We start from the raw sequence: 13763 nt of genomic DNA on the forward strand, positions 1-13763 counted from the left end.
ATAATCGTTGTGGCGCCAAATCATAATTATTCCTTAAGAAACTATTAAGTTTTTTTGCCTCAGGGGCACAAATTACGTCACGCCCCAAGGGGGGGGGGGTCAAGCCAAGCGTGATAAGCCTTACAAAATTTTCGGAGGATTCATACAAAAAACGTGACAAAGGGGGGGGGGGGTCGAAATAGTTGAAATTTAGCGTGACATAATTTGTGTACCATCCCCTATCATAAATCGTGCGAGAAATCTAGGTTGCGTCGATTATATCTTTTTTGATCGACTAAGCGAAATAATCCATTATTTTGTGCCATCTCTAGAAATGTGGTGAGCGCCGTCCATAAATTACCTAATGATTTAGGGAGAGAACAAGGGTAGACTCAAGCATTGTGATTCATAAAAAAATAAAGAAATCATACAAAAAGCTTTATTAAGAGGAGGAGGACGGAATGTTTTAGCGTTACGTAATAAATGATTGTTGCCTTGTCTGTGTTGTCGATTTTGTGCGGGGGCTTACAACCAACATCGCTGTTTCGAAGACGACGGCGGCGACGAAAGCATCTTCTCTCCATACAATTTGCAAACCTGCGGATGTTACCTGGTAAGGATTGTACTTTTTTGTGGTCTGACCATTTTGTTCCAAAGATATTCTACCTAATCACATTCTTTTGCTTTCAATCTATTATAGTTGTACCTATCGCGGGCCATAGAACTGTGCTTTCCCATCCCATTTCGGTGAAACTCGACAACGACGACGTCAAGGAAGAAGACTAGCAACGAGTTTGCAGCTACGTACATCTATCTAGCACAGAGCTTAGCGAGAGTGAAAAGTACTGGCCCCTCTTCTATCCCATCATCAACAGTGCAGTGTGTATTATTATTTCACATTCAGTGCGAGCCAAGCTGTAGGTTGTGAAGTGAAAAGTATTGTGCGGTGAATTCATTTGGATCGAAGTCGTGACTCCTTTGGATCTAACATCTCCGAGATAGTGGACACGCCACAATGAATAACTCCGATTTGATTGTGAGGTACCTTTACCTGGGTACCGATCAGCCATTCTACATCCAAAAGAACAGGCCATTCGACTTCGACGAAGGATGTCGCATTTTGGCTCCGATCCGAACCCTGGCGGAAGCAGCAGCTGCCAATGGGGATGATCCGGCCGTCCGGAAGGCAGCGGAGGCCGTCTCGTTGAAGGAACAACCGGTGGACATAATCGTGCGGGTAAGACGACGAATCCAATAGCTTTTTACCTATTGGGGGTTAAGTGGGAAGGGTGCCATCTTTGCTCATAATAGCCACAATAGCATCAGCAACGCTATGCCATAACAATGCAGTGCTTTCTACTTGTACGTTTCTCTTATGCTAGCTTATGCTTAGTGCAGCAACATAAAGGCGTCTCGCGTTTTGTTTAAATCTCCAATGTTTACATTCAGATGCATATCATGGCAGACGTAGGCAAATTTGGATTCAATTTGCAGGTTTAAGCCTTCCGGAGATGTGAAGTTTTGGTTTCCATGCTTAATCGAAGTCAATTATGATAAAATTTGTTTGATATGATTTATGATATTTAATATCATCCTATGTCATCGATAGTTTTAAATAATGTGGAAGCAATTTGGCCGTACATACTCCATTCAAAGTTGTTATGGAGATTTCTATGGAAAAGATCAACCTGTTGTGTTAAGCTTAGATTAGCTTAGCTTAGACAAAAGTGACCAGAAGTTATTATATTGTCTACCAGGAATGTTTTGTTCCAAAACAGGACAAGATTTCAGTTTTGATCTTTCATATAAGGTGGTGTGCTTATTTCTATCGTTTCAAGCTTAGATCAGTGATAACCTGCATTTTTTCCAGTTTTGCAGTGAATGGTACTGATACAAACCGATGTCAAACAATTGTTTCCAAACACGGCTCAGTGCAATTGTAATCGTTTACTGGAAAGAATGCAATGAAATTCTACTACAATACTACTGTTCTACTGTGGAAAGTGTACAAAGTTAAATGTAATGGTTCAGAACAAAAATGATTGTTACTTGTTGGAAATTTCAATGATTTATATATAGCCACGAACTCACAATTTAGGTCGAAACAAGCAAGCTCAAGTATTTATTGTCACATAATTTGAATACATTATATACGTCCGGAAAATATAATGTGTTTTCTCCTTTTACATCTGTAATTAGCAGGGTTAGCTACAATACCACTTTTCGAGATTCCCATCAAAGCATGAACTATTTAAAACTGCTGTGATGTGGCAGATTTTGATAACTTAGTTCATTGTCATTTTGGTTTTAACTATTCCTCCCGGCGAGCTGCATTAAGCCCTTCCGCAGCGAAGCTCAGGCTAAATCTCGTTCGTACAAAATCAAAATGCCCAAGGATGGAAAAAAAATCAGCTCTAACGACAAACAACATGGTATTTGAACGGTCCAAGAGGCCCATCGCTCTTGCAGCAACATGATTTCAACACCTCTCCACGCGCGCTAATCATAGATATATCGAGCATCCGATAAACTGTTTGTCGTAGGACAAAGGGTTTGTCGGATATTGTAACAAGTTGCGATTAATGCGAATCAATTTAAAATTCACGGATAAACTTTCTCACATTCCATGCATGATTGACTTTAGGATCAAAAATGGTATGCTAGAAGTCATATCGTAGAGTGAAAGCGTGAAAATCTTCCAAAATTTATGAATTCGGTTTGCGAACAATTGATCGTTAGCACACATGCCGAGCGATTCATTTTTCGCGGAGCAAAGTTTGTTATGATGGCTTGACGACTAAGAGTTTATCGTTGTTGCTATGATCGCATGATAAAGAACAACCACGATGCATCATTTGTTTTATCATGATCACTTCTCTCGTCGAACCAACAATTTGCTCATGGGGGACAGCCTGCATAAACCTCTCTGGAGGATCCAATCAAGATGGGTAAGCCAGATCGCTATTTTTCATCAAGCCATCAGATACAAACCGCAACATGCCAACCGGCGCTTCCTGGACACCCCGAACTCTCGGTCTCGGGCGGTAAGCCCCATCCTAGAAGTTCAACACTAAACAACAATCAGCCATCTCCCCTTCTGACGGGTCATGTCAAGCCCCCCCACGGCGGAGCTCTAGCTAAAATCCGAATCAGCAACCCCCTACCCATGGGAAATCTCCTACACCAACCGTACTAGGCGATCCAATCACGATGAGGAATATGGTAGAGATGGTCGGGATTCACATTTTTCAAACCCGAACCCGACCCGTACCCGACTTATTTTATTTCTTCAAGCCCGGACCCGACCCGAACCCGAGACAATAACTAAAAAGCAAACCCGGACCCGACCCGAACCCGAAAAATTTTCGCTGAGTGAGCCCGAACCCGACCCGAAACCCAAAATGTTTTTGCATGAAAAACTCGAATAAAATCCGAGTTTGAAAAGATGGTAAATTTATCGTTTCTGATGCATAGGGAAGGTTATAGGTTGTTACTCTGTTCACAATTCTCACCAAACCCGACCTAAACCCGACTTTTTGTAAGCCCGAACCCGACCCGTACCCGATAATTTTGTAGCCTTCAAACCCGACCCGAACCCGAACCCGAAAAATTTCAAATTTACAAACCCGAACCCGACCCGGACCCGTCGGGTTCGGGTTCGGGTCGGGTTTCGGGTTTGAAAACTCGAGACCCGCCCATCTCTAGAATATGGCACCCTATATCGCACCAAGATCGACACAGTCTTCCTCACCTCTGTAGAAATCATCCACCTTACACCTCACCGCATCTTCGGGCCCTTTGTCCAAGGATCCGGTATCGCCCACTGATGAAGGACCCAGATCGACTGTCGAATCAAACCGAATAAGCAACAGAAAGAAAACTCCCCTCCGATTACAGCGAAAAATACGATATTTTTATCGCTTCTTCGCTGGGCCCCGGCGCCTTATTGGCTCCATCCAAGTTGTTCTACAAACAGAGCATTTCCGGTTGTCGACCTTTTTGGGCATCCTATGCACTCCAAACTAGGTGGTAAGTTCCGACAACCTGCTTTTTCTCAGGAAATTGCCTGCGACCTTGACCCTAATTCCGACTCTAAACTGGAGGCCACGAGTAGTTGGGGCGACAACCGACCAGAAGCCGTATGGAGACTGGAACGGATGAACCGACCTTAACGCTCGGCGGGTGAAATAGGATCCGAGATAGATAACAACGCAGATAAAGGTTGCATCACAGCAGTTTCCCCTTCTTCAAGTTTCTCTGAGCCGACTCCAGTACGCACTCGCACCCCAATGTCAATCGAAACGCTCCGCTGATTCTCCAGTGGAACATCGACGGCTTTCTCAACAATTTGTCGAACCTGGAAATGTTGGTAAATCAACACAAGCCCCTGGTCATCGCTTTACAAGTGACCCATTAAGCCTCTGTAGATATTATGAACAGCAGATTGGGAAAAAGTACTCCTGGCACGCAATTCGAGGGTCAAATTTCTACCACTCGTTTGCGTTAGGGACTAGCAACGAAATTCCATACGAGGTCTTACAACTGGACACCGATCTACCCATTGCAGCTATTAGAATTTCGTGGCCTTTCCCAATGGCAATTGTTAGCTTTTACCTTCTCAACGGTAAATTAGATAACCTAAAAAACCGACTGATCGATACTTTCGATAAGATACCTGACCCAAAGATTATCCTTGGAGACGGCAACGGTCACCATACTACCTGGGGCAGTGGCGTTAACAACGCCAGAGATTCCGCGATTTTTGAAACTGCAACCGAAACAGGATTATGCGTCCTGAATGATGGCTCTAAAACTGGTCTACGCTGACAACATCTTATGCTAGCCACAGGGGTACACCCGAAGATGGTCAGGCGAAAATTGCAGGCAGCCGTAAATGCAGTCGCCAAATTGGAAAACAAAGTAGGCTTTGAAATCTAAGCAATCGAATGCGCAAGACTACACAACCAGGCATTGCAATCTCATCTGATGAACGAGATCATCTTTGGATAACGGAAAGATATAATCCAAGAACGCTCTGAAATAATAAGAAAAGATAACAGCTTTCAAGACTTTATAGTGATTTGGAACAATTTACCTTTTTATTGAATTTTATTTATTGAATTCGGTTTGCGAACAATTGATCGTTAGCACACATGCCGAGCGATTCATTTTTCGCGGAGCAAAGTTTGTTATGATGGCTTGACGACTAAGAGTTTATCGTTGTTGCTATGATCGCATGATAAAGAACAACCACGATGCATCATTTGTTTTATCATGATCACTTCTCTCGTCGAACCAAAAATTTGCTCATGGGGGGACAGCCTGCATAAACCTCTCTGGAGGATTCAATCAAGATGGGTAAGCCAGATCGCTATTTTTCATCAAGCCATCAGATACAAACCGCAACATGCCAACCGGCGCTTCCTGGACACCCCGAACTCTCGGTCTCGGGCGGTAAGCCCCATCCTAGAAGTTCATCACTAAACAACAATCAGCCATCTCCCCTTCTGACGGGTCGTGTCAATCCCCCCCACGGCGGAGCTCTAGCTAAAATCCGAATCAGCAACCCCCTACCCATGGGAAATCTCCTACACCAACCGTAGGGGAAGACGGGGTAAGACCGCCCGCCTAAGCAATTTAATTCACATGTCAAAATCAAGAATCAATGAATCCTTTTTCGATGCAGCATGTCTTTTTTTGAAGCCTTGGGCATGATCAAAAAATATCACAGGCTTTGTATTTGTAAAAAAATATTTATTCCTTGAAGTTTGAAAAAGTGATTTCTTATCACGATTATTTTTAGCGACGGGGTAAAACCGCCCACCCACGGGGTAAAAGCGACCCCCTCGATTTTCGTTCACAATTTTGCGAAAAATTATATCAGTTCCCTGTTATTCTAAAAAGTATATTGTTTTATGAATTCTACATTGATTAAAGTGGATACTGAATCATTTTAAGAGTTAATTATATCAAAAAACTTAGATATATACTTATCATTACCTTAAGACACCCATATTTTTCAAAAATATGCGAATGTAGTTTGTATTTTTAACAAAATTGATTTTATTTAACTTTAATAGTAATGTACAACGAAGTTACAACTTTTAAAATAGTTTAGACATTATATTTGGTATAAATTAGTGGTGGCGGTCTTACCCCATCAACAGTAGTCGGTTTTACCCCGCTTGCGCAATTTTCACAAGTAGAGCCTTATTTCAAATCTAAAAATTTACAATTCATATTTCACTTCACTGAAGCATATTTCACATTTATGTTAAAGCATTGACGGGTAATTTGTTATGTTTTGACAAAAAAATCCCTTCCGAAACCCTTAAGTGAGCATCTGTTAAAATTAGATCAAATTCAGTATCTACAAGCAAAAACTTTGTTTTTGACACTTGTTATGAAAAAAAAAAAATGTTGGTATCACCCTGAATGCTTTGAAATGTCAAAAATCTTGTGTTTATGCAAAGTGCTTGTTGAACTTTCAAGAAAATCGCCGTTCTCATGCCAAACTGAAGGTGGTCCGTCTTACCCCGGCGGGCGCTCTTACCCCGTCTTCCCCTACTAGGCGATCCAATCACGATGAGGAATATGGTAGAGATGGTCGGGATTCACATTTTTCAAACCCGAACCCGACCCGTACCCGACTTATTTTATTTCTTCAAGCCCGGACCCGACCCGAACCCGAGACAGTAACTAAAAAGCAAACCCGGACCCGACCCGAACCCGAAATATTTTCGCTGAGTGAGCCCGAACCCGACCCGAAACCCAAAATTTTTTTGCATGAAAAACTCGAATAAAATCCGAAAAGATGGTAAATTTATCGTTTCTGATGCATAGGGAAGGTTATAGGTTGTTATTCTGTTCACAATTCTCACCAAACCCGACCTAAACCCGACTTTTTGTAAGCCCGAACCCGACCCGTACCCGATAATTTTATAGCCTTCAAACCCGACCCGAACCCGAACCCGAAAAATTTCAAATTTACAAACCCGAACCCGACCCGGACGTCGGGTTCGGGTTCGGGTCAGGTTTCGGGTTTGAAAACTCGAGACCCGACCATCTAGTTGGGGCGACAACCGACCAGAAGCCGTATGGAGACTGGAACGGATGAACCGACCTTAACGCTCGGCGGGTGAAATAGGATCCGAGATAGATAACAACGCAGATAAAGGTTGCATCACAGCAGTTTCCCCTTCTTCAAGCTTCTCTGAGCCGACTCCAGTACGCACTCGCACCCCAATGTCAATCGAAACGCTCCGCTGATTCTCCAGTGGAACATCGACGGCTTTCTCAACAATTTGTCGAACCTGGAAATGTTGGTAAATCAACACAAGCCCCTGGTCATCGCTTTACAGGAGACCCATAAAGCCTCTGTAGATATTATGAACAGCAGATTGGGAAAAAGTACTCCTGGCACGCAATTCGAAGGTCCAATTTCTACCACTCGTTTGCGTTAGGGACTAGCAACGAAATTCCATACGAGGTCTTACAACTGGACACCGATCTACCCATTGCAGCTATTAGAATTTCGTGGCCTTTCCCAATGGCAATTGTTAGCTTTTACCTTCTCAACGGTAAATTAGATAATCTAAAAAACCGACTGATCGATACTTTCGATAAGATACCTGACCCAAAGATTATCCTTGGAGACGGCAACGGTTACCATACTACTTGGGGCAGTGGCGTTAACAACGCCAGAGATTCCGCGATTTTTGAAACTGCAACCGAAACAGGATTATGCGTCCTGAATGATGACTCTAAAACTGGTCTACGCTGACAACATCTTATGCTAGCCACAGGGGTACACCCGAAGATGGTCAGGCGAAAATTGCAGGCAGCCGTAAATGCAGTCGCCAAATGGGAAAACAAAGTAGGCTTTGAAATCTAAGCAACCGAATGCGCAAGACTACACAACCAGGCATTGCAATCTCATCTGATGAACGAGATCATCTTTGGATAACGGAAAGATATTATCTGTAATCCAAGAACGCTCTGAAATAATAAGAAAAGATAACAGCTTTCAAGACTTTATAGTGATTTGGAACAATTTACCTTTTTAAGTATTTGTTTTTATTAAACCATTTTTCAACGTTTCTTTACAGAATTAACAACGAGTGATTGTAAAGCAATTTTGGAATGTACCAAGCAAGGATGGAAAAAAATCAGCTCTAACGACAAACAACACGGTATTTGAATGGTCCAAGAGGGCCATCGCTCTTGCAGCAACATGATTTCAGCACCTCACCACGCGCGCTAATCATGGATATATCGAGCATCCGATAAACTGTTTGTCGTAGGACAAAGGGTTTGTCGGATATTGTAACAAGTTGCGATTAATGCGAATCAATTTAAAATTCACGGATAAACTTTCTCACATACCATGCACGATTGACTTTCTGATTGAACACGTCAAGCTAGGAGACAAATCGTGGAGTGCAATCAGAAAAATCCTCTAAAATTATGACTTTGATTCGCGAACAATTGATCGTCAGCTCACAGGCCGAGCGATTCATTTTTCGCGGAGCGGAGTTTGTTGTGATGGCTTGACGACTAAGGGTTTATCGTTGTTGTTATGATCGCATGATAAAGAACAACCACGATGCATCATTTGTTTTATCATGATTACTAGATTTCCATCCTTGGTACCAAGTGTGGCGAGAAATCATTGTGGAATATTTGTAAACTGGGGTCAGAAAAGCGATTTTCAAGCGATGAAAACTAGTATTTCTGAAAGACACAAGCTTCTCCTTGTACAACAATGTTGTGCTTGTATTATTTTTTATAATAAAATAACAGTATTCCCAAGAGCAAAACTCCTTTTTTTTTTGCTATAGAGTGACCGGGAAGTTCCTCTTGCACACTTACATAGTGAATATATTTCAGCTGTCTAGTTATCAGGGAAATCCAAACAGTATGACCATTTGTTCCATGAGCATTTTTTTATTTTCCAATACTTACATACGCGGTTTTCTTGTGGGAAGGTTTTGAAAGATTCCACGTAATGCGGTGAACCGCATTTATGAAGCTTCGTAACTTATGTCATTCAAGCTTAACGTCTTTTCAACATTATTTTCATTTCGGTGCAATTTGGAGTGAACGCATTGTGATTGTTTCCACTAGGAATCATGTTCAATTGACTGGATTCCCATATGCCACAAGTTGTACGTGAACTAATCAGAGTTCGACACGGGGATAGCTGTTGATACATAATTATTGGATAACGCTCAAATGTTGAAGTGTAAATATGCAAATGAATTGAAATCAAGATACGGGCTCCTTCTGAATATCAATTAAAGTTATTTTTATTTATTGCAACAACTGTATCAATTCAATGTAATTATATGGTTTTATTTCCCTAAATTTAGGTTTTCAATAAAAATTGGTCAATTTTTAGTCAGAATGAACTAAGTGTTTTCTAATAATTTCGAGAAAACGTACTCCAATAATTTTTTTAATTACCGATCAATTCATTGTCTAATGTGTTTGTTTCCCATGGTGTTTACCCCAAGTAAATCAAACGCGTGGATTGCTTAGCTCAATATGACTCATCTGAGCATAAGAAACTGACGAAAAATTGATCACAGAGCTCTAAGATGTTATCTCACAATTCGATCCATATCATGCTCAGATGATCGAAAGATGGGATAAAATATAATGCCTGTACACAACTGCAATTCGAAATACCAACCACAAAAAAGCCGATCACGGTCAACGGTACTGCCATGCCAAACAAGAAAACCGTTAAGATCGTTGGCGTCACCCTCAACCGGCACCTCTCTTTCGAAGCCCACTTTAATAATGTCCGATTGGCATGCAAGTTCCGAATCAACTTAAGAGGAAAATAACCATCATCGTTTTACAAATTTTCAAAACCAGTTTTTTTTTTGCTCAAAATTGAAGCAATGTTCAAAAAAATTTATCATTGTAATGCACTTGCTACCTGAAATACGATGATAGATTTTCATAAGGATTGATTGAAATTTGAACGAAAAAACTGGTTTTTAATTTTCGATGATTGAATGATGGATTCTTGAGCCTTAATGAAGCTGATATCCGGAAAAAGGAAAAGAAGCGATCAAACGTCCATAATCCGAGTTGCCGACGCAATTGTTAATTTTTATACCTTTCTTCCTAAATCTTTAACTCATATAACTGTCGTGAATCGCAAGTCAGTCCCATCTGTAAAAAGTAGGCATTGAGAAAATCGACTTAGAAGTTTACAAACTCGTTTTCCATACGAATATTCAAAAAATTCCAGAAGATTTGAACATGTTCCAAACTTGATGAAACTTTTACAATTTGCTTTTCACTATGATATCTATCCAAAAAAAAAATATAAACATGATCAGAACACGGTTCATTTTTGTGTTACACGGTGCGCAATTCTTTAGTGGGACTGATATGCGGTTACTTTTCATTATGGGACAACTTGACTTGCTGTTTTTTCTTATTTTTTCCTAACAAAGTATATTGTATCATTAGTGCAGCTGAAAGGGCATTGAAAAATATGTTGAAAACTGAGCTCAACTCAATTTTGACAAAAATGCAGATGGGACTGACTTGCGATTCACGGCAGTATAGGCATGTGAAAAGAAAAACTCGTCGCTCAGCGATCACTTGACGGTTTTCAATAAATTTCTGTCAGCATACTCGTACAAATATCTAGTTTCTAAAGGTGGCAACACGAATGTTCCGGGGGCCGGAGTAATTCCGGTGAATTTAATATACTGTGGTGTGAGTTTTCATGATGCAGTTAGTAGTTCGATTGACGACCTGCCTAGAGTACCCCAATTTAGCCAGTTCGCTTTTCTCAGTTGAAGATTTACAAATGATTAAATATTTAAAATGTTTCAAGTATATTTCTTCTACGTCATAAATCAATCCATTAAAACTGTGATTCTGATTTATCCTTGCAGGTCATGAACAGTGGATCCCTGGTGCGCAACGACGAGTGCCTATTCGTATTGGCCTTCATAGCACGTATCTGCACCAAGCCCGAGGAGAAACATAAAGTGTACGAAGTGGTGCCTACTCTGATTAAGGAGTCGAAAGATTTGTTCCAGTTCGTGCATTTTTATCAAACGTTGGCAACGAAATCCGCCGGAAAGGGTATTGAAAATGAATTGATCGTTCAAAACGGTTAAAATACAGTGTCAATTATTTTACAGGTTTCGGACATGGCATGAAAGTGGCTGTTACCAAGTGGTATGACAAACACTCGGCCGAAGAGCTGGCCAAGTTGCTGGCGACTGATCGCGGATGGCACGAATGGGGCCACAAAGACATCATCAGAATGGCGCACATCAAACTGGCGGATGAAGCTAAAATGCAAGTTTTGGATGCTGCATGCGGTGGCAAAGGCGTGAAACGTCCCGCCAAAGCTAAGAAGTCGGAAACAAATGATGAGAAAGCAAACGACGATCTGAAAGACGAGCCTCAAGTCAAAAGCGAAGCACTGAATATGTTTCTACGTATGAAGGAGTTCAAAAGAGTTAATGACGCTGCACATGCTTGTGATGGCATTAAAAATTATCAGTATTCGTTTGAGCTGGTGCCTTCGCAGTTGTATCGAGCAGCTCCAGTGTGGGAGAGCCTGTTCCCTCGTATGTCCTATCGGGATCTTGTCCATGCCGCCCTAGTTCTGCAGGATTACAAGCTGTTGAAGGAAACCGATACGCCATTGTCCGTGGCGTACGGCAAGGTGTTGAACCGCATGACTTCGGTGACCGAATCGAAGATTCACCCGATTTTCATCTATCAGGTGATGCGTCTGTACGAGGAACGCCAACGGTATCTGAATGCAGTGAAGGAATCTATTCATACCAACAACAATCTGGCCCTGAAAAACTCCAAAGCGAACCCAACAGTAATGAAACAGTTCTACGCAGCGCTGAACCAATCGATGCTGAACTACCAGCGGACCGGATTGCGGTACCTGGTGACGCTGGATCTGAGATCGAAACAGTCGAAGAGTAAGTAGACCGCCCTACGCACGGTATAGAGAGCCGATTCACTTTGGCATTCGAAATACTTCTAATTGTAAAATTTCAGACGATTCGGCCGAGAAAAACCTCTCATGCCGAAATGAATCATGAATATTCCCAACTAGTTCCTTACCCTGTCTCTCGTGAAGGTGATTTTGATGACCTTGTTTCATTTCAGAACGCGTATTCGGCAACCGTCTGATGTCCTGCCAGGCTGCCTACGTCCTGTTGACTCTACCGATGTTCAAGCGCGAGTCGCACATGAAGATCCTCTCGTTCACCGACCACCCCGAAGAGCTGGTCGAAGTGGACCTCACCCGGGAGATGGATTTCTTCAAAGCGTGCGATCACATCCAGAATCACGCTAGCAAAAAGACCAAAGTCAAGCTGACGCAACCGATCGAGTACGCAACCGAGAACAAGATGCCCGTGGACGTGTTCATCACGATTGTCGACTCGCTGATACGCGTGAATCCGAAGCGCCAATCGCCGGTGCTCAGTCTCAACTCGTACAACCACACCATGAAGCAGAAGGCTCGGTTGGTTTTTTTTGCGGTTAGGTTTTTCTTGGGGTCTTACATTAACCGTACTTTGCTGTATTCGTTCGCAGATACGTCGTCGTTAGTTTGAGCCGCCATCAGCAAGATCTGCACCACTTCAATATGAAGAACACCAAGGGAGTGCTAGAATTAGTGGGATGCTCCCAGGAAACGCCGAAGGTCATCGATGCCTACGTAAAGCACCATTTTACGTAAACTGCATCATGGTCGGCATAAGATATGTTGGCAAGTCGTCAATTGTAAGTACCCGGAAAGATGAAGTCTAATTAATCATATTTTGAACTTTTTTGTAAGCATTGGTCTCCTGGGTATGAGATACTTCAAGTAGTAATGGTTATTCTTTTTAGTTTGCGCTATGTGGTAGGGTAGTTTGATGCATTAGATTTAATATTTGAATTCTTATAAATGTCTATGCATCATAAAACTAATGGGTAAGGGCATATTTTAATGAAATTGTTACACATTAAGAAAAACCGCTTGATAAGCTAAGTAATCCCGGATATTCTGATTAGTATTTTGTTGAAGCAAATTTATTTTGTGTTACCGTAAAGTGCCGTAATTCAGCGCAGTTAACGAATAAAACATTTTAAATGCTTAATTAAAAATTAGTATTGCATCAACAAAAAAGCTTTATGGGTGGATCGCTAGCAAATCTGTTTTAGATTATGGCAAAAATATAAACTAGACTGTATTCACACGTTACAATTGTGATTTTTTTGAAATAGTTCACTCGTTGAAATTGCTTAATTCTGCGCATTTTTTTAACGCTTTTCCATATTCCGCGCAGAAGAATGCCTAATTCCGCGCACTTGCAAAACCATCAAATTAACATTAATTTTGTATGAGGCAGTATTCATTCATTACGTAACGCTGAAATTGAACATTTTCAACCCCCTACCCCCCTCCACAACACTTTTTGTATGAAAAAAAAGTAAAGTTTTGTATGAGCCGTAACGTAGACTTTTTTATAATTTTTTGACTATCACATGAAATAAGGATAAACATTTGTTATAGTCTTTTCCGGAGACGAGACTCGAGAAGACGGTCTTCTTATTCTGTCATTGCTGAGTTTTGTACTTATTTCTCTGTGTTTGTATCAATCATGCGCAAAGCCTTACATGAACATCCCAGCAAATATGCAATTGCGATTGCATCACACCGAAACATAAAAAGCCTTTGAAGTGAAATTTTATGCCAGAAAAAGTTGCAGACATTTGAAATAACTAAAGTCTTG

General features: G+C 41.4%; 1 protein-coding gene across 1 annotated transcript; it reads left to right on the forward strand.

Annotated features, from left to right (window-relative positions):
• The first annotated feature begins 446 nt into the window (after positions 1-446).
• On the forward strand, positions 447-13058 carry LOC5578018 (60 kDa SS-A/Ro ribonucleoprotein homolog). Its single transcript, XM_001656707.2, has 6 exons — positions 447-592; positions 680-1216; positions 10902-11094; positions 11154-11957; positions 12148-12508; positions 12580-13058. The coding sequence occupies exons 2-6, from the start codon at positions 995-997 to the stop codon at positions 12722-12724; spliced, it is 1725 nt and encodes a 574-aa protein (XP_001656757.2). The 5' UTR covers positions 447-592; positions 680-994; the 3' UTR covers positions 12725-13058.
• The last annotated feature ends 705 nt before the right edge of the window (positions 13059-13763 follow it).

Source organism: Aedes aegypti, chromosome 3, assembly GCF_002204515.2.
Source record: "Aedes aegypti strain LVP_AGWG chromosome 3, AaegL5.0 Primary Assembly, whole genome shotgun sequence".
Classification (NCBI taxonomy): domain Eukaryota; kingdom Metazoa; phylum Arthropoda; class Insecta; order Diptera; family Culicidae; genus Aedes; species Aedes aegypti.

Excerpts from the sequence above, each read along its gene's own strand:
- LOC5578018 (XM_001656707.2), top strand. The coding sequence starts at position 995 with ATGAATAACTCCGATTTGATTGTGAGGTACCTTTACCTGGGTACCGAT. Across the intron at positions 11,095-11,153 it reads AACGAAATCCGCCGGAAAGG|GTTTCGGACATGGCATGAAA; the intron begins GTATTGAAAATG and ends ATTATTTTACAG. Across the intron at positions 11,958-12,147 it reads GAGATCGAAACAGTCGAAGA|AACGCGTATTCGGCAACCGT; the intron begins GTAAGTAGACCG and ends GTTTCATTTCAG.